The 21,654-nt window shown below is 38.7% G+C and overlaps 3 protein-coding genes across 3 annotated transcripts; 2 read left to right on the top strand and 1 right to left on the bottom strand.

Annotated features, from left to right (window-relative positions):
• Window positions 1-284: 284 nt before the first annotated feature.
• On the bottom strand, window positions 285-2,998 carry LOC134803148 (uncharacterized). Its single transcript, XM_063775854.1, has 5 exons — window positions 2,841-2,998; window positions 2,338-2,431; window positions 1,526-1,699; window positions 750-862; window positions 285-402 (listed from the first exon to the last, which is right to left on the bottom strand). Exons 1-5 carry the CDS (start codon window positions 2,964-2,966, stop codon window positions 343-345), a joined length of 567 nt encoding a protein of 188 aa, XP_063631924.1. The 5' UTR covers window positions 2,967-2,998; the 3' UTR covers window positions 285-342.
• A 1,535-nt stretch (window positions 2,999-4,533) lies between these two features.
• Window positions 4,534-5,086, top strand: LOC134803484 (small nuclear ribonucleoprotein Sm D1-like). Its single transcript, XM_063776283.1, has one exon. The coding sequence runs from the start codon at window positions 4,645-4,647 to the stop codon at window positions 5,023-5,025; it is 381 nt and encodes a 126-aa protein (XP_063632353.1). The 5' UTR covers window positions 4,534-4,644; the 3' UTR covers window positions 5,026-5,086.
• A 1,850-nt stretch (window positions 5,087-6,936) lies between these two features.
• On the top strand, window positions 6,937-7,489 carry LOC134803230 (small nuclear ribonucleoprotein Sm D1-like). The gene has a single exon (XM_063775921.1). The coding sequence runs from the start codon at window positions 7,048-7,050 to the stop codon at window positions 7,426-7,428; it is 381 nt and encodes a 126-aa protein (XP_063631991.1). The 5' UTR covers window positions 6,937-7,047; the 3' UTR covers window positions 7,429-7,489.
• Window positions 7,490-21,654: the final 14,165 nt, after the last annotated feature.

Raw genomic sequence — 21,654 nt, 5'->3', positions numbered from 1 at the left:
AACATACTAAAATTAAAATGTGGCAACATTACTGCCCGTGTTTATTTTTTTAGAGTTCTTTCATGTGATAACAGTATGTTAAAATTAAGGTAAATAGTAAATGAGATTAATATAAAAATAAAACTAATATAAAAACTCAGAAAGATTGAAAAAGAACTAAAAGAAGTAATAAAACCTACTTAAAATTAAATGTTTCGTGAATCATGCTTCAATGTATCCTTATAAAATATCTTTTTCTACTAGACTTGCCAGAGCTAAACTAAAATAACTACTAACAAGCAATGAAAAGGTTAAATGTTACATAAATTTATTAAATATTAATAATATTATACTAATATGGAATCAAGGAGTCACAATATCAACACTGCTCTTTATCATCTTCATGAATTCTTCCACTGAGACCTAAAACAAAGTATAACCATATAATAAAGTAAGTAAAATAAAAAAAAAATGTAAATAAATAACATTTTAATATTTTTAAAAACAAATACAATCCCAGTTGTCCCGCTTCATGTATGAGTATGATGGCGGTCAAGTGGGGAGGAGACAAATGGGAATACACTTTAAAATCTTGTAAAGGAAAACAACAGTTTTACTTATATTACTTGTATTAATTGTAAATAAACAGGGCCATTTCACACACGTTAGATTTTGTTCGGAAAGAGAAGAGTCTTGGAATGTATTGGGCCCCATACATTCCACGACTCATCACTTTCCGCACAGACTCTAATGTAGAAATGATTACTTACAACTCCATCGTAATCTTTATCGGCATCGTCCATCATCTCTTCAATTTCTTCATCCGTAAGATACGTGCCTAGAATCTCTGTAACCGTCTTCACATTCTCAAAACTTATGGAACCTGCACAGAAAATAAATAGTGGTTAAAATGTGCACTCTGCAACAAATGCGTAACAAAACTACGAAAACTTAATCGACCGTTTGTAGACCTCATAATCAACATCATCAGTGGCGGGCCTAGAGCGGCAATATATTAGGAGCGGCAGATGGGCGCTGAAAAAGGGGCGGCTAATAGTTACTACAGGGCCTGGGCCCCTGGGGCCTAGGGCGGCCAACACTGCAAATCCGCCACTGATCATCTTGATCATCTGCCGCCGCCATTTCCCATCATCTAGCCTCGTAAGTCCCAGCCTACATGTACAAACAGCAACACTCCTAATAAATACATCGGTAGACCTAATTACAAAAGGCATAAGGTCTACCGATGTAGTTAACAATATGGGCGATACAAATACAATTCAATTCGAGTTTTGAACTCATACCAATGTAGAAATAAAAGAAGATTCCAAATTCAATAGCGCAATATTTACCCTGGGTCTCATGAGGCTGTTCTCGTTGTTTCGGGAAGTTATGATTGTCCTCATATCAATCATAAATGTGTAGAACAGAACAGTTTTAGATATCTGAATTAGTAAGTGTAAAATTGCCGAATATATTAACACATTGATAAATTTGAAGAAGCTCGTGCTCCGAACCCTGTCACAATGGCAATAAAAAATGGTACCAGTGTCATCCACGTCGAAGAGACGAAAACTTTTCATGATGTCCCCGTCAGTGTCCAGCGCCATGACTTTACGCATGAGAAGCGTCTGGAAATTCTCGAAGCTTAATTTTCCGGAGCCTCCCTTGTCGACGCCGTTGATCATTTGCTGTAGCTCCTCAAACGTTGGTTCGTAACCTGGAGGTTAGTAAGTAAACGTCAGCAAAATAATATGCTCGAGATATACCTACATGGTGGCCAAAAAATAAGTGCATTCCCGTTGCCAGGGAGGTTTGGATTATACTGAGCAACTTTTACTGTGGGACCAACCCCGAAATCACTAAAAAAATTACTCTCCCGTAGAAAATGGACCAGCCAAAATGTATGAAACAGCCAAATTTATTTTTCACGATTTCGGGGTTGGTCTTATAGTAAAAGTTGCTCAGTATAATCCCAAAGCTTCCCTGGCAACGGGAATGCACTTATTTTTTGGCCACCCTGTATACGTTTGTACTAAAGTCTTAGTTCAAAAGAGTTATTCCATCTAGAGTCTGTTCGGAAAGAGTCGTGGAATGTATTGGGCCCCATACATTCCACGACTCTTCTCTTTCCGAACAGACTATACGGTCGCCGGGAACTTTTTTTAGGATAGCCGGTCAGCCTCCTTTCATAAAGTGGCTGGCGACGGTGAAGATAAGCGCTTGTGATGAGGTTGCTAGGCAATCACCAACGTTTAGTTACGGTGAATTACCCAGTGTAATTGCACAGTTAGGTCTGACTGTGACCTAGATATAAATACCATTAGACACCTCAAATTGTTATTTATTATATCATACCAAGAGCTTTTATAGCCACTCGAAAATCTTGAGCGTTCATTTTCCCTTCTCCAGTGTAATCCAGCAGATTAAATGCCTCACGCAAATCATTTTCCTATAATGAATAAGGTGAAATGCTGTAAGTAAAAACTAAATATAGCTTAGCTACTGTTGGAAACAGGTATCCTCTTACAAGGGTAGTATTTATGCCAGACCTAAGCGAATAGAGGACTTCATAAACACCATTAAATATCTTGGCAGATTAAATATCTACTATTGTGGCCGACTGATACAGGTTTCCACACGATATTTTCCTTTACAGAAATGACATTAGATATACGCCTAAACTCCGCTAACAGGCGATCACTACTGTGATATTAAATTGAATAATGTTGACAAGCGTTCCAGCGGGATTGGCGGGATCTTGCTCAGCACAGGGAGGATTGGAAAGGGAGAGGGGCCTTTACCCAGCAGTGGGACACACAAATAGGCTAAAAAAATGTTAACAAAGTTGTTGCATCCACCTGTTCTTTTGTAAACGTAAGTTTGGCGTGAATTTCACGGTTGCCAGTGATTTCTTCTGTTTCCGTAACTTTTTCCTCTTTCTCAAGCGAGAACTCGGCAGTGACCGAAAGTATGTTGTCCTCCATTGTGTACTACATCTACAGGGCTATGACCGCATCGATCAAACAGCCTCTTAGCTATAATGTTGCCTGTTATGTACCTACCTGTCCTACCTACTTTTTAATATACACAGTAATGTGCAATAAAGAGTATTGTATTGTAATGTACTTAGATATATAGAGATAGAGTTCTTTATTTGCATACCATGTATTTTATAAATATACATGGACCCTGAAAAGGGTGTAGCAAACCAGAAAATCACAAGTTCATTAGTTCACTTATTGAGTTATTGATGATGATGATGATTCTTCCGGCCAATTACGACCATGGCGACCACTTCGACTCCTAGATAGCTCGGCGCTTAAGTTATTACATATCACATAAATATGTGTTATTATACATAGTATTGTTGGTGTGTCTTAATATAGTGTATATCCTAGGTCCTATGTATGTCCTAGGTCCAAAGATTTATAATGCACTGCCCAATGACATCAAAATGTTGGATAGTACTAATATGTTTATTAACAAACTTAAAAAAATGGCTTATTGATAGAACTTTTTATACTGTAATGCAATTATTTGACACTGAAAAATGCAATAACTAATTAATTGTTACCTAACTATAACTGTGTACCTACTAACATGACATGATACCTATTTTAATCTTGACATATTATTTCAATTGTATTTTTAATTTAATGAACATAATGATTATTGTAATTTTAATTCTAGACATACATTTTTTATTATTCTCAATAATGTGATGATAACATGTATTTTATTTTATGATGTTGACATGTAATATTTGAAGAATATTATGAATAAATGAGTATGAGTATGTTATGGTTTTGTTTGATAGATGCCTCAGGCTAGCAATAAAACGAATAGTCATACATACTCCTCTAGACGGTCTTCATCACATTAACCTTACTACATCTTCATAAGTCCAAAGACGTCTAATAGTGGAATGCCTCTCTCAAGTACCTGATCAGTCACTCGTCACGCTAAATCAACCACGGTTTTGCCGATCATCGGTCCATCTACTCATCTTGTAGTCTCCGGTCTTTACATGCTGCGTTCATTTCATTTAAGTATTTAAGGTCTTCATCTTGTGGTTTGTAGTAGTACATAATATTAAGTAATTTACCTGTTCCAGTGTGAACTTTAGCCGAGCAAAGATTGGTTTGTTTACTAACTCCGTCTTATTTTCTTCCACAATACCAACGATGGCTGATAGTTCATCGAATGACATTATTATTGTGTTAATAAATTTGAAAAAAAAAAAACAGAAACGAGGACTAGAAACAAAGTTTCAGTTTGTTTCGGCTTAGATTTAATTAACTTATACACTTAAGAACACTGCCCAGTTACCATTAAATTACAAATAAATCTCTAAAGTATTGAAGTCCGTCAAAAGAGTAGAATAGAGGTTACAGTAACCTGCCAGTAAATTAATTAAACACTGAAGAAAGAGATTTTATTCGACAGAATTTAAAATTAGAATTAAATTCTACCATTTTTAACCGACTTCAATTTCATAGTTACGTATTTTTTATAATGGTAACTTTACATTACTGTTGTCAGTTGTTTATCAGAAAAAAAAATTGACGCCGCCATCTTGCATTGTTTGCGGTTTGAGGTTATAATAGGCGGGCAGACGCCGGAATTGTTTTTGTATTTAACTAGCTAAAATTAAACTTAACCATGAAACTGGTGCGTTTTTTGATGAAACTCAGTCATGAAACAGTGACTATAGAACTGAAGAATGGCAGCGTTGTACACGGAACAATCACAGGCGTCGATGTCGCCATGAACACGCATTTAAAGGCTGTTAAAGTTACGCTTAAAAACAAAGAAGAACTGCAGTTGGAGACTTTAAGCATCCGCGGGAACAATATTAGGTACTACCTGTTGCCTGACAGTCTACCTTTGGAGACCCTTCTCATTGATGATGCGCCGAGAGGCCGTGGCAAGCGTGAAGGATTCCCGAGAGGCGGCGGCGCTCGCGGCGGTCGCGGCAGAGGCCGCGGAGGCCCAAGAGGCGGCCGAGGAGGCCGAGGAGGCAGAGGTCGCGGACGACGATAAACTAGTTCATAAGCTACAACCTAAGATTGTGCGTGATTATTAAGTATAAGTTTATTCTTAATCCGGTGTTTTTATTTCTAATTATCATATCCCTCAAGGTAGGTGTGCTTAAATAATTTTTGAAGCTAGGTTTGACTAGGCCCGTGATTTATTACTAGCCTTTCTAAGATTGCTTGGTTGTCCTGCTCGAGTCTAAACAAGTTTCTGGCAACATTTTTAGAGTTCCGTACCCAAAGGGTAAAAACGGGACCCTATTACTAAGACTCCGCTGTCCGTCCGTCCGTCCGTCTGTCACCAGGCTGTATCTCATGAACCGTGATAGCTAGGCAGTTGAAATTTTCACAGATAATAATATTTCTGTTGCCGCTATAACAACAAATACTAAACAGTACGGAACCCTCGGTGGGCGAGTCCGACTCGCACTTGTCCGGTTTTTTATTTATGGTATCAGGCTTATTGCAAACTATTAACATTGCACATGTTAACTGCTCTTCAAAATTATTCTGAAAAGCCTTAACCAAATTATGGATCCACTTCTTTCTGCCCGCATCTTTGTTAGCTTGCAATAATGATGATGGTTGATAAAAACTATCCTATTTCCTTCCCCAGGCCTCAAACTATCTCCTTACTAAATTTGTGTCATTCTCAACCAAAAGGGTACTTATTGTTGGTTGTCAATAAGGCGCTATTTCCAAATAACTTCACAACTGACAAAGTGGTACCATTTAGGTTGAAGTTGAAAATGCCACATTTTGATCTAAATTGGTTCAGTGGTTGAAGCGTGAAGAGATAACAGACAAGTTACATTCGCATTTATAATACCCTATTAAGTATATGTATTTCAAATTGACTGTTAACCCCGGGTTAGTGGGATGGTGCAAGAGGCACTAAGTGACCATTTCAAAGACAGAAGGAAATAGGAAGGCAACCTAACCTAACTATAACTGTGTACCTACTAACATGACATGATACCTATTTTAATCTTGACATATTATTTCAATTGTATTTTTAATTTAATGAACATAATGATTATTGTAATTTTAATTCTAGACATACATTTTTTATTATTCTCAATAATGTGATGATAACATGTATTTTATTTTATGATGTTGACATGTAATATTTGAAGAATATTATGAATAAATGAGTATGAGTATGTTATGGTTTTGTTTGATAGATGCCTCAGGCTAGCAATAAAACGAATAGTCATACATACTCCTCTAGACGGTCTTCATCACATTAACCTTACTACATCTTCATAAGTCCAAAGACGTCTAATAGTGGAATGCCTCTCTCAAGTACCTGATCAGTCACTCGTCACGCTAAATCAACCACGGTTTTGCCGATCATCGGTCCATCTACTCATCTTGTAGTCTCCGGTCTTTACATGCTGCGTTCATTTCATTTAAGTATTTAAGGTCTTCATCTTGTGGTTTGTAGTAGTACATAATATTAAGTAATTTACCTGTTCCAGTGTGAACTTTAGCCGAGCAAAGATTGGTTTGTTTACTAACTCCGTCTTATTTTCTTCCACAATACCAACGATGGCTGATAGTTCATCGAATGACATTATTATTGTGTTAATAAATTTGAAAAAAAAAAAACAGAAACGAGGACTAGAAACAAAGTTTCAGTTTGTTTCGGCTTAGATTTAATTAACTTATACACTTAAGAACACTGCCCAGTTACCATTAAATTACAAATAAATCTCTAAAGTATTGAAGTCCGTCAAAAGAGTAGAATAGAGGTTACAGTAACCTGCCAGTAAATTAATTAAACACTGAAGAAAGAGATTTTATTCGACAGAATTTAAAATTAGAATTAAATTCTACCATTTTTAACCGACTTCAATTTCATAGTTACGTATTTTTTATAATGGTAACTTTACATTACTGTTGTCAGTTGTTTATCAGAAAAAAAAATTGACGCCGCCATCTTGCATTGTTTGCGGTTTGAGGTTATAATAGGCGGGCAGACGCCGGAATTGTTTTTGTATTTAACTAGCTAAAATTAAACTTAACCATGAAACTGGTGCGTTTTTTGATGAAACTCAGTCATGAAACAGTGACTATAGAACTGAAGAATGGCAGCGTTGTACACGGAACAATCACAGGCGTCGATGTCGCCATGAACACGCATTTAAAGGCTGTTAAAGTTACGCTTAAAAACAAAGAAGAACTGCAGTTGGAGACTTTAAGCATCCGCGGGAACAATATTAGGTACTACCTGTTGCCTGACAGTCTACCTTTGGAGACCCTTCTCATTGATGATGCGCCGAGAGGCCGTGGCAAGCGTGAAGGATTCCCGAGAGGCGGCGGCGCTCGCGGCGGTCGCGGCAGAGGCCGCGGAGGCCCAAGAGGCGGCCGAGGAGGCCGAGGAGGCAGAGGTCGCGGACGACGATAAACTAGTTCATAAGCTACAACCTAAGATTGTGCGTGATTATTAAGTATAAGTTTATTCTTAATCCGGTGTTTTTATTTCTAATTATCATATCCCTCAAGGTAGGTGTGCTTAAATAATTTTTGAAGCTAGGTTTGACTAGGCCCGTGATTTATTACTAGCCTTTCTAAGATTGCTTGGTTGTCCTGCTCGAGTCTAAACAAGTTTCTGGCAACATTTTTAGAGTTCCGTACCCAAAGGGTAAAAACGGGACCCTATTACTAAGACTCCGCTGTCCGTCCGTCCGTCCGTCTGTCACCAGGCTGTATCTCATGAACCGTGATAGCTAGGCAGTTGAAATTTTCACAGATAATAATATTTCTGTTGCCGCTATAACAACAAATACTAAACAGTACGGAACCCTCGGTGGGCGAGTCCGACTCGCACTTGTCCGGTTTTTTATTTATGGTATCAGGCTTATTGCAAACTATTAACATTGCACATGTTAACTGCTCTTCAAAATTATTCTGAAAAGCCTTAACCAAATTATGGATCCACTTCTTTCTGCCCGCATCTTTGTTAGCTTGCAATAATGATGATGGTTGATAAAAACTATCCTATTTCCTTCCCCAGGCCTCAAACTATCTCCTTACTAAATTTGTGTCATTCTCAACCAAAAGGGTACTTATTGTTGGTTGTCAATAAGGCGCTATTTCCAAATAACTTCACAACTGACAAAGTGGTACCATTTAGGTTGAAGTTGAAAATGCCACATTTTGATCTAAATTGGTTCAGTGGTTGAAGCGTGAAGAGATAACAGACAAGTTACATTCGCATTTATAATACCCTATTAAGTATATGTATTTCAAATTGACTGTTAACCCCGGGTTAGTGGGATGGTGCAAGAGGCACTAAGTGACCATTTCAAAGACAGAAGGAAATAGGAAGGCAAGTTATACATGTTCTGTTAAAACAGACATCCTGTGGCCGCCTTCATCATCAGGTCCCTTAGTTACCTGGGGACTAAAATCACCCTTGTAGTTTTGAATTCACCTGTACTATTCTCTTTGTCTCTACCATCCATGGTCTTACCTAAGGCTTGTGTTGTGGGTACCAGACGACGATATATATAATATACACATATATATAAATACTTATATACATGAAAACATCCAGCACAAACAACTGAGGAACAAATATTTGTGATAAACCATTGATAAACACACAAATAAATGTCCTTACCAGGATTCGAACCCGGGACCTCCAGCTTCGTAGGCAAGGTCACTACAGACTAGGCTAGGAGGCCGTTAATGGAAATAATGGAAAAGTCGCGAGTTCGAGTCTAGCCCGAGATTGAAAATGTCCACTTTTCCTCTATTTCTGCCAAAGTTTCTGCTCTTTTACCCCGTTACAATAAACAGTAAATAAGTGGCGCCATCTAATATAAAAATGTGGAAACACATGGAAAACGTTCGCCATCTGTCGACGAGTAGCAGAACTGAAAAAGTAGACAGGTACTTGATATGTTTACTAGATGCCGCTAGTAAGGGCGCTATTACACTAGCGATTCGCGAGCGAGTTGAAAGAGCATTGAATGCGAGGTGAGGCGTGCGCATAGAGAAATAATAAGCATAGAGTTATCAGTACATGCCTACATGGTACTGCTACTCTATAATAGATGTCGCGACGAACGAAAAGTCTAATGCTCAACAACTTCCAGCTAATTGTAAATTAGCAGGTGAAATGGGACGGCGAGAAGTCAAATACTTTGTGATCGGTGATTTATTTTATTTATAATTAATTATGATTAATCGGACAGAGTTTCCACTTAGTAGTTTATCAATCAGAATGAACACCCAAAATGAGGGTGCGCTGGCTTTTATAGGCTGGCTTGTCATCTCCCACTCCGAGGCTCGGCTAGGCAGCATGGCGGGGCTGGTGGTAGTGGGGCGATGACGTGGCTTGGCTGGCTGGGCGGTTGAATGGCAACAGGAATGCGTTACACTCGGCCGTCCTGAAACAATTGCTCCCGCAATGGGGAGAGAATACACTATTAATAATCGAATAAATAGACACATGCATCATTAAAATTCTAACTTTCCAAGAGATCAATAAGGTCCTCAGTTTCTAATTGCTCATCAGTACTACTCTCACTATCTGACATACATGCTACACTTTTGTATGGTCTTATGGCATCTGCAGAGACAAGTCCCATGAACTTTTTGTACCCTCTTACCCCTTTTATACTCCTAACTTTGTACCTGTCATTACCTAACACTTTAACCACTATATAAGGACCGGAGTACAAATCATCTAATTTGGAATTTACCTTGCTAGCACTACTTACAGGGGCCTGGTTCCAGAGAACTAGGTCTCCCTTTTTATATAGAACACTGTTTTTACGCTTTTTGTCATATTGTCGTTTCATCCTAGCACTAGCAACCTTGTTTCGAGCTACTGCCTTTTCACGCCTAGTTTGTATGGGTTCCTGAACCTGACCCGGAACCGCAAGATCACACACAGACCTACTGACCCTAGCAAACATTAAATCAAATGGTTTGTATCCAGTGGAGGCATTCAGAGTGTTATTAATACCCCAAATTATGTTAGGTAAACTATTAGCCCAATTGTTGCTAGCACTACTAGGGTCAGTAGCCCTTAACGCGTCAAGAATCGTACGGTTTGACCTTTCCACTTGGCCGTTCGCCCTTGGGCAAGCAATGGTACACAGCGTATGACGAAACTGTTTTTCAAGTGAAAATTTTTTAAAATACCTACTGGTAAAAGCTTTCCCATGATCGGATACGATCCGTTCAGGAACGTCGAACAAGCTGAATATCTTCCTAAGCACGCGTATAGTTTCGACAGAGTTAACAGTGCGCGTAGGTTCCGCAATAACAAACTTGGAGAAGGAATCTGTCACTACTAACATATACTGGTACCCTTTTTTTGTTTTGCAAAAGGGTCCCAGGTGGTCTATATGTATCATTTTCATGGGCTCCGAGGGTTTAGGTATAGGATGTAATTTACCTGCTTTCTTTCCGTAATCACCCTTGCCATATGCACAGTGAAGACAGCTCGAGACGTATTTCCTAATAAACCGCGACATTTTAGGAAACCAGTACACCGATTTGATTAACTCGGTACATCTTTTCAGACCTACATGACCGATGTCATCGTGATGCATCTGTAGGATTTTCCAACGCGCGAAACTGGGAACTATAAGCCGATTACCGTTGAGCGTTTTACGATAAAGTCTATCATTAATTAAGGCATAGTTATTTACTATATCCAAGTCCGTACACCCACTATTTATCAAGTCGATCACAGTTTTAAGTTTTTCGTCTTGTTGTTGAACCGTAAGAAACCAATCTGTCACTTCGAGGCGATTGACATTGACACTATCTATGGCCGGCGAGGGACGTTCCGATACACACTCCGATTTACTTTTCGTTATCAAAGAATTTAAATCCACGGGATTTCGGCTAAGTGCGTCTACATGCTTCATTCGCTCGCCCGGTCTATAATCAATGTCAATGTCAAAGTCCTGTATCAACAGCCACCATCTCGCGATTCGGGGAATGAGGTCGCGTTTTGTTAACGTGGCGGTGACAGCCGTGCAATCTGTGACTATCTTCACTCTTTTTCCGAATACATACACACGAAATCTGCGCAACGATTCAACTACCGCCAATGTTTCTAATTCATAGCTATGATAAACACTTTCTTCTCTACTCGTGACGCGGCTAAAATACATAACGGGACGTAAGGTGCCATCGGATTGTTTCTGTAATAATATACCTGCGATGCCTAGCTTACTCGCGTCAGTATGTATCTCTGTTTGCAGTAAGGGATCGTATATTGCTAGCACGGGCTTTTCGCATAGCTTACGTTTAAGTTCATCGAAACTATGTGCTTGTTGTTCGCCCCAAACCCATGGAGTGTTTTTTTGTGTTAGTGTCGTAAGCGGGCGAGCTATAGTTGCAAAATTATATATGAATTTGCGAAAATAACTACAGAGGCCTATAAATTGCCTGATTTCGTGCACATTACGTGGGACTGGGAATTGAGATACGGCTGCCAGCTTTAATTCACTAGGTTGTATGCTATTCGGAGAAATTTGGTGACCTAGATAGGTAACTTCTTTTTGCAGGAATGAACATTTACTCATATTTAATTTCAGGTTTTCAGCTTTCAAACGGACCAAGACTTTCTTTAGTAGTTCAATACCGGACTCGACGTCAATTGATGGTAGCAATATATCGTCTAGGAAAGCTAGAATTTCGTGATCGCCTACAGATTCTACTACCTTATTAATCAAGCGCATGAAAACTGACGGCGAATTGGCCAAACCATACGGGACACGTGTATACTCAAAATGTCCTTGAGGCGTAATAAATCCTGTCTTATGTGTATCCTCAGGCCTTATATTGACTTGGTGGTATCCTTGAGCCAGATCCAAGCTAGTGAAATAATTTTTACCGGCCAGCCTAGACAGCTGGTCGTCTATGTTAGGCAAAGGATATCGATCGCGTATAGTAATGGCATTAAGTGATCGATAATCGACACAGAGGCGATAATCGCCATTTTTCTTTTTAACGAGGATAACTGGAAAGGCGTAGCTTGATTCTGACTCTTTGATAATGCCTGCACCTAATAAATCGGCTATTTTAGACTTTAGGACCGCTTGCTCACTGAGAGAGAGTCTATAAGGACGATAGTAAATAGGATTATCATTTTTCAAATTGATTTGCATTTGAACTAAATTGGAACAGCCTAAATTCTTCGTGTCGTTGGCAAAACAATCACTGTACTCGGATAATAAATCGACAAGAACCTTATGCTGCGTTTCATTTAACGGACCTATCTTCAAATCTACTATTTTAACACCCCCTATAATATGTTGTTTACTAGCTGAATCGGCTGAGCTGATGCATAAAACATTTTGGGCTGAGGAAGATGGCAATAAATCGGAATTTTGACTAACCTGGGCTTCCATGCAGCTCTCGGCACGCAGCAGAACGGTGCCCTCGCTCCATTCCACGTCCTTGCTGCCAGTGTTGACGACTTTCAGGTAGCCAGCTTCGCCGCGAAGAAGAGTAGCGGGCAGCGAGTAGGTAACTCCGTGCAAGTCGTGGTGTCGCGCAGGTGTGACCACATCATTATCAGGTCGGTTCCCAAGTATGCGAACCTTGATGATGGATGTTCCTGGTGGCAAGCATTCCTTCACCGCGGTAACAACCTTGAAGCGCTGGGTTTCGCTATCCACATCCATGTTTGCCATAAAATCTTGTTCGGTGATACTTAAAGTGGCTGCGCCTCTGTTGACTATCAGGGTCACGCCGTCCTTATTAATAATAGGCTGGCCAACTATTAAGTCAATATCGGTCATCTCGACGTCCGTTAGATATGCTTGGCAATTTACGTCCAGGCTGTCAATTTGTAGTTTAAACTCGACTTCACCTTTGCTCTCCACCCTGTCGCCATAAAATCCTTTAAATGCGACTTGTGATGGTTTCACTTCTAAGTTGAGCAGATCTGCGATTTCCGAATTGAGAACGTTGACCTCGCTTCCGGTGTCCAAATAGGCCTTCACGTAGACGTCGTTGATTTGAGCGGTCTTCTTGTAGATGTTATTATGCTTTTGAATCATCTTGATTTCCTTTACAGCTGGAGTCGTCTCGTCTCGAGTTTTTAGGTTATCTGGGCAACGTGGTGCAATGTGCCCCTTTGCGCCACACTTGAAACAGGTGCGCTGGTCAGGTAAAGGGCAATTCCGTACCAAATGCCCGGTTTTCTTACAGCGTGGGCACGGATCTGCCTCAATATTTACCGGCGCTTTCTTTTCAGTAGACTGACGTGTACCGTCCTTAGAACCGGCACGAGTTACATCGGCGCCATAAAATGGCGCACGGTAGTCGTCCAACGCAGACAGGAAACGCTCGTACAACTCCGTCGGCTGATCGCATTGGAATGCTCTCGCATTTGATTGCAGGGTTGGCGGGAGGCCGCGGATGATGCAGGATACTGTAGCGGCGTTGGACAGCTTGCACCGATGACACATGGCGATTTTTTCTTGGTAGTACTTTGTCATGCTTTCGTTCGGCATTTTCTTCCTGTTAAGCATTTCTTCTAGTATATTCGAATAATCTCGATGTTTCGGAAAAGCACGAAGAATCATTTCCTTCCAGTCTTCCCATGAATGATCGTACTCTTCAAGGCGATTATACCACTTACGAGCTTGGCCACGCAACTTGTCCTGGAGATGGAATGATTTTGTTTTATCATTCCAACCGTGGATGTCTCCTAATTGGTCGATTTTCTTAAGCCACGTCTGAACGGTACAGTCCTCATTATCAGGGTCGAATTCAGGGATCAGGGATGCAGCACGATGGTGTTTTGTACGTGCTAGCACCGGTATATCGTCTTCCAAGGCTTCAAAGGCTTTATGCACTTCTTGGGTCAAAAGACTTTTAAGAATTTTTCTTGCTGGTGGCGTAGACGTACCGTCTTCTTCATCTTGATCGTAAGTAGCGTCCGTAATTTCGATGTCTTCGTCACTGGCGGAAGCGGCCACGTGTTCAGTGTTCCAGTCAGGTGGTCGTGGTCGTTTTTTTGTTGCCGCTCGCGTCATCATTAAATTGTAGGTACTCGTATCCCAATTTCTGAATGTAAATTAGCAGGTGAAATGGGACGGCGAGAAGTCAAATACTTTGTGATCGGTGATTTATTTTATTTATAATTAATTATGATTAATCGGACAGAGTTTCCACTTAGTAGTTTATCAATCAGAATGAACACCCAAAATGAGGGTGCGCTGGCTTTTATAGGCTGGCTTGTCATCTCCCACTCCGAGGCTCGGCTAGGCAGCATGGCGGGGCTGGTGGTAGTGGGGCGATGACGTGGCTTGGCTGGCTGGGCGGTTGAATGGCAACAGGAATGCGTTACAAATATTATAACCGGATTAACCGGAACTCTATTTTCAACTCCTTCTGGGGCCCATTTCTCGAACGATATTAGACTAATATTATTAGTCCACGAACTGTCAAATCGTATGGGTTGCCATGACAACACACTAATAATATTAGACTAATATCGTTCGAGAAATGGGCCCCTGCTTGTAATATTAGTTGTAAATTGTTGAGAAATATAGAAATATACTTTTCGTCACTCGCGACACACGTGACATCTAGTGTTGAGTAGCAGGCCGCGTAGCCAAAATGCCAATCGCTTACGCCATATTTTTTTTATAATTTTTAAATACATAGGTTAGAAGTTATTTAAGAAAATAGCCAAAAAATGCCCCCCCCCCCTTATCTCCGAAACTACTGGGTCTAAAATTTTGAAAAAATTACACAAAATAGTTCTTTACCTATAGATGAAAGGAAAACCAATTAGAAATTTGCAGTCAAGCGTGAGTCGGACTTAATGCATGCTTGTGTTTAAACCAAAAATGTCGATTTTTTAAATCCCATTTTTCGAACCCCTCGCCACGCTCGTGATTCAATATTGGAATCAACATTAGCACGAGAGGTTAAACAACAACTTTGACCCCTTGTAAAACAAATAACTGAAATAACTGTTACTTGGCTATGAAATAACGAGTCATGAAGACTTTTAAAAAACAAGAGTCATCATGAGTGAGCATATATGTAATTATAAACTTATTATATGTAAGTATGTATATGTCGAATACCGATGGTCTCAAAGGCGGTGGGCGCGTGGGGTAGTATCTCGATGTATTACTTCACAGCTAAGCCAGTACCTACCATTGCTACCAGTGAATGAAATAAACATTCGGACTCGTTAACCATACTAGTGCCTACTATACTTCAGTACTAAATGTTTAAAAGAACTAATTGCTATTTTTAACTCAAGGGAGCGATATGAAAGTAAAAAGAAACCGTTTAAATCTTTATTCAAGTCAAACTAGGCCGGCTCCAACCCTACATATCTGACCTGAGAAGATTTAGCCCTATATGGGACCGGCAACAAACTCAGAGGGACAAATCTTTTCAAAACAAGTTAAAACAACACATAACGCATCCTTTCTTTATTTCACAAAAGTAAGCTTCTAATGAAACATAAGAAATCAAAATAACACTTGAAATAAAACACTTAGCTAAATGGTTAAAGAACGCGGGATTCTATAAGCTATCAGAATAATCCTTCAGGTATAAACCTTCAGGAACGTAGCGAGTTAGGCACGAGGTTGGCTAACGAGTACGTCCGATCTCTAGCGCGGTCCGATCCAGAAGAACTACCAGCGGCGGAGCCTCTCTGCTCCCGCCTCAAAGTCAAGTTGGCAAACCTGCTCGACCAGTCTACCAACATACCGACAAAAATGCCAACTCGTGCCTACGCTCACTCGAGAGAAACCTCTCGACGTTCCAAAGCCTTCTACCTGTCATCTCAGTTCAACAACACGCCAATAGATGGCGTTACTCTCTACGCAACTTTATTTCAACAATGCGCCAATAGACGGAGTTACTCTCTACACAACTTTATTTATTTTGTTACAACCAAATAATACGTAGCTTAACATTGCTAATCGATTTTATACAGGCGTCTAAAATAATGAACTATAACGCTGCAATACGTCTTTCTGGTGTCAGGGTCCGACACGGCCGTCCTGCGCTACACACGTCCTCGAGTGTGGGTGTATGCATTTGATTCTGTAACAAAATACTCAGCACAGTATCTCATCGCTCGGTCATTCCTGACCCACAATTTGGGTCTCTCTCAAATTACTATTAAAATCAAACTTTGTTATCAATCCAACCAGAAAAAATGATTGTTCAAAATTACTTTAACAATCCTCAATTCTCTAGTCAAAAATAGTCCATCGAGCAACGACTTAATAAAAATAATCAGTAATCATCGCCGCTATCTAGCGGATACACTCCATTAATCATCGCCTCCATCTGGCGGATACTCGCAAATTTATGTGAAAACAGAACAATCTCAAACATCAAAAACACAAATCACAACAGCTCAAATTCATTGCTCGACAGTATCAATACTATTGTCATCAATATCAATTTACGGGGAAATTATCTGGCATTAAAAAAAATATTTTTGTCAAATGTGATAATAATCATTGTAGGACATATTAAAATAAATAGCACTCTGACTTAATAATGCCAATTTTACTCATATGAACACAGTACATCAACGGGAATTCATTTTTAACGAAACAACACCATTCCTTCGGTGCATTGCCAGTCCTTCGGCAGATACCAGACCCTCGTCAGAAGTAACCATCTCAGCCGCGTAAGTGCTACTCCTCGCAAAGAGCATTCTGCACATAAAAAGCAGACCACGTGCACCTCTTACATGCTCCGGCACTTCTGATGCGGTCACTAAACAATACCCAGTCCATCTAAAGCAAAACATTAGAGCCCAGTCCATCGGGCGTGCCTTCAGTCCATCGAAAGCAAAACAGTAGTGCCCAGTCCATCGGGCGTGCCTTCAGTCCATCGAAAGCAAAACAGTAGTGCCCAGTCCATCGGGCTTGCCTTGCATTTAATAAACCTTTGCGTTTATCCCACTTCTGATGTCGAATATCGATGGTCTCAAAGGCGGTGGGCGCGTGGGGTAGTATCTCGATGTATTACTTCACAGCTAAGCCAGTACCTACCATTGCTACCAGTGAATGAAATAAACATTCGGACTCGAAGTATACAAGTATACATGTCTAATGACCCAAATGAAGCCTTTAATTACTTTAATGAACAATTTTTACTCTTTTACGACTTATGTTTTCCCTATATAAAATGCAAAATAGCTTCCTTGAAAAAACCAAAATGGATTACTCGTGGCATTCAGAAATGCTGTAAAAAGAAAAGAGAATTATTATGGAAAAGTAGATTACAGCCAACTACCGACAATAAAAATGAATTTAAAAACTACTCTAAAAAACTCAAAAAAATAATGTTGCTCACAAAAAAGTCTCAAAATAATTACTATATTAAAAATTCATCAAATAAATCAAAAGCTACCTGGAATATTATAAATGGTTCAAAAATGAGACACATAAAAGATAACATTTCAGCAATCAACTTGAATGGGAAAGATATTACCGACCCCAAAGATATAGCGCAGGCATTCAATAACTACTACATTCATCTCAATACAATAGGTGATAATTCATCGAATATAAATAAACACACCACAAGTAAAACGACAATGACGTACAATTCTATTAATTCGATTTTTATGAAGCCAACAAATCCAGATGACATAAGAATAATTATCAACTCTCTGAAAAACACCAATAGTACAGGAAACGACGGGATAAATACAAAAATAGTTAAAACAGTTTCAAAAATCATTGTAGCACCGCTTAGTTTTATTATAAACATGTGTATCGAACATGGAATATTTCCGGACAAATTAAAAACTACCATCGTTCGACCTTTGTATAAAAAAGGAGATAAAAAAGATATAACTAATTACAGACCAGTGGCATTGATGCCTATTTTCTCCAAGATAATAGAAAAAGTAATTTATTTAAATCTAAGTAGCTTTTTTGAATCACATAACCTTTTTGCTGACGAGCAAAAAGGTTTCCGGAAAAATAAATCCATAAACATGGCCATTTATGATCTACTTAACACAATTACGACACAGTTAGATAAAAAAGTACCCGTTACAGCATTGTATATGGATTTAACAAAAGCTTTTGATTTTGTGGATCATAAAATTTTACTATCAAAACTGTATAATTATGGTATCCGCGGAAATACCTACAATTTACTACAATCCTACTTGACGAATAGAGAGCAAGTCACACAAATAACTCGGATTTGTGTTAAGTATAAAAACGAGGTCACATTTTATTCAGATTTAAAACAAACAAATTATGGCGTCCCACAAGGAAGCGTCTTAGGCCCGCTCCTCTTTTTAATCTATATTAACGATCTGCCAAAAGCAATCACAGATAAAATTGTTTTATTTGCAGATGACAGTACAGTGATTTTTACTAGCGAAGAGCCATCATTATTTGAACAACACATTAATAAAACAATAGAATTAATAATCGATTGGCTACATAAAAATAATCTCTTTATCAACTTAAATAAAACCAAAACAATGACCTTTAACAGGGTGGCCACTTTCTGGAAAACCGGGAAAAGTCAGGGAATTTCGCTAGTCATGGAAAAGTCAGGGAATTGTCAGGGAAATTTAATGGAGGTCGGGGAATAAAAATTGTCTCTGTATGTACATAATAAAATAAAAATAAATATATAAATTTTACCATCTGCAAACATTATATCTTCTTCTTCCTGGCGTTATCCCGGCATTTTGCCACGGCTCATGGGAGCCTGGGCACAGAATAAGTAATAGGCGTGGGGTCCGCTTGACAACTAATCCCATGATTTGACGTAGGCACTAGTTTTTACGAAAGCGACTGCCATCTGACCTTCCAACCCAGAGGGGAAACTAGGCCTTGATGGGATTAGTCCGGTTTCCTCACGATGTTTTCCTTCACCGAAAAGCAACTGGTAAATATCAAATGATATTTCGTAGGTACATAAGTTCCGAAAAACTCATTGGTACGAGCCGGGGGTTTGAACCCGCGACCTCCGGATTGAAAGTCGCACACTCTTACCGCTAGGCCACCATCGCTTCATTATATATCTATAATCTATGTATAATCTGCAAACATTATATATCTACTGTAATTAGTCTAACGCATTCACTGCCAGGGGGCGTGGCCTAGGAACAAACTTGTATGACGGTGGACGCACATTTGCGTCGGGGGCAGTGAATGTGCTAACCTGTTCACTTTAAAAACCGCAAACGATGTACAGATTAGCCGTTTGGCACACGCATACTAGAGGTCAAAACAAAATTATTGAGCCGCAGTTCCTAAAAATATTTCCCGTAGGAGGGGAGTGCTGAGTCATTGTTTTTTTTGTATGGGAAAGAATTTTTTTTTCAGAAAAGCTTTTTGAGGCGATTCTAAAACTATACCACATCATTACATTTCAGCCATTTTTTTTTTAATTAAAACAAAAATAATTTTCAAAACATACCAAGTTTGGGCTTCTCCAGATACGTATGGCTGATTTTTTTTTGTACAATATACCTCAAATGATACGTGATATCCTCATATCTAACCCTAATAAAGCAATTTTGAAAATAATTTCATTAAGTATTTTTTTTTTTAATTTTTCAATAATACTAAGTGATACAGTCCTACTTCAGTATCTATTCTACGAGACTTAATGGAACTGTACTGCAGATACGGTGCCTATTAATCATAAAATGATACGTAATATCCATATATCCAACGGGGTATACCTCTTTAACCCTACCATACACGATTGGTTTCTAAAAATTTTTTTTTCTCGTAAAAAAAAACAATGACTCAGCACTCCCCTCCTATGGAAATTTTTTTAGGAACTGCGGGTCAAAAATTTTATTTTGATCTCTAGTATAATAAATAATAATAAATAAATAATCGATTTGCGGTTTTCTATGAAATTGGGGTCGTACGTCTGCCGCTAAATAGGTTAATAATAGGTAACGCAATATCCTACCACGGCGGTATATACAAAATAAATATTGAAGAAAAAAAATGATCCACGCGGCTCGTAAAGTGAGCATTACGAGCCGCGTGGATCATTTTTTTTGTACACGGAGGAGCTACACAAAAAGATAGAAAATTTAAGTCCAGGGGGCCGATTTTTGAAATTCGACCACTCGATTTCGTGTATTTCGTTAAATGATATCTCCACTACTAGGCGTTTAAATTCTACTAATAGAATTGAAATCGAGTGGTCAATACCACTAGATTCCCAATTTCTATCGCTCGCATCTCGTAAATGATGAAAATATTTTGAATTAGTCGCTTTTTTCAAATTTAATTTCCAAAATATCGATCCTAGAAGAAAAATTGTGAGGACCAAATTTGTAGAGAATCAAATTTCCTACAATTTTTGTCCTCACGGTTTTACTGTAAAATCAAAAATGGCCGAGTTATTCAAGAAAAACCGTTTTTCGAATATACACAGGAGCCTGATTCAGTTTACTTTTTGAATTCACACTCCCAGTGACCACCCCGAGGGACCTACGAAAAAAAAATCCAAGAACTGATTATTCACGGATAGGGTCGGTTTTTTTGGATTTGGATTTGGATGACTGGACTAATTCAGATTCTGCAAAAACTCAAAAATGTATTCCAATTACATATTTTATATTTATTACATTTAAGATTATGGTCAGGGAAAAACTTGAAAAAACGCCTGGAAAACCGGGAAAAGTCAGGGAATTTTGGTTATAGTAAAGAGTGGTCACCCTGTTTAAACAGAGAAAAGAACTTATTTCACATTTAAAAATTACATACAAAGATCAGGACATTGAAGAAACGGTTTCAACAACTTTTTTGGGGATACGCTTAGATCGAACATTAAGTTGGAATAACCACGTAGACAACGTTTGTAAAAAACTAAACAAATATTCATATGCCTTACGCAATTTGCGAAAAGTAGCAAACCAGTCGACTGTTTTAATCTCTTATCACGCTCACGTTACATCAACTTTGAGATACGGGGTTATATTTTGGGGTAACTGTACTGATAGAGAACTAGTGTTCAGAGCTCAAAAAAAGTGCTTACGATCAGTATGCGGTTTACATTTCATAGAATCATGTAAACCCTACTTTATTAAGCTAAATATTCTCACGCTTCCCTGTCTTTATATATATGAAGTCGTATTATATGATAAGTATAACCCTCACCAATTCTCCTATTTCAATAGTTGTCGCCAACAACATAGAATACAATCTAGATCATGTAAAACAGCGTTACTAGCAAAAAGCTTTTTTGGAATGGCACCAAAAATTTATAATAAGCTACCAACACAGATTTTAAAAATTAACGATTTAAATAAATTTAAAAAAAGCTTGTATGATTTCCTAATAACTAAAGCATACTATTCTATTCAAGATTATTTGTCAGACTCAGGAAACTTTATTACCTTTTAATTTGTATCTGTTTTATATGTTATAAGATTTAGTTTATAACTGCATGCTACATGTGCTCTGTAGCTATTTGTGTACCATGTGGCGAAACATAGTGTTACTATATTATACATGTAAGACCTACTGTTCAGTTGTACATACCTATGTTTAACAAATAAATAATTTGGAATTTGGAACTCGTTAACCATACTAGTGCCTACTATACTTCAGTACTAAATGTTTAAAAGAACTAATTGCTATTTTTAACTCAAGGGAGCGAT

This window comes from Cydia splendana, chromosome 26 (assembly GCF_910591565.1).
Source record: "Cydia splendana chromosome 26, ilCydSple1.2, whole genome shotgun sequence".
NCBI classification, from domain to species: Eukaryota; Metazoa; Arthropoda; class Insecta; order Lepidoptera; family Tortricidae; genus Cydia; species Cydia splendana.
This window is presented reverse-complemented; position numbering and strand designations above follow the sequence as displayed.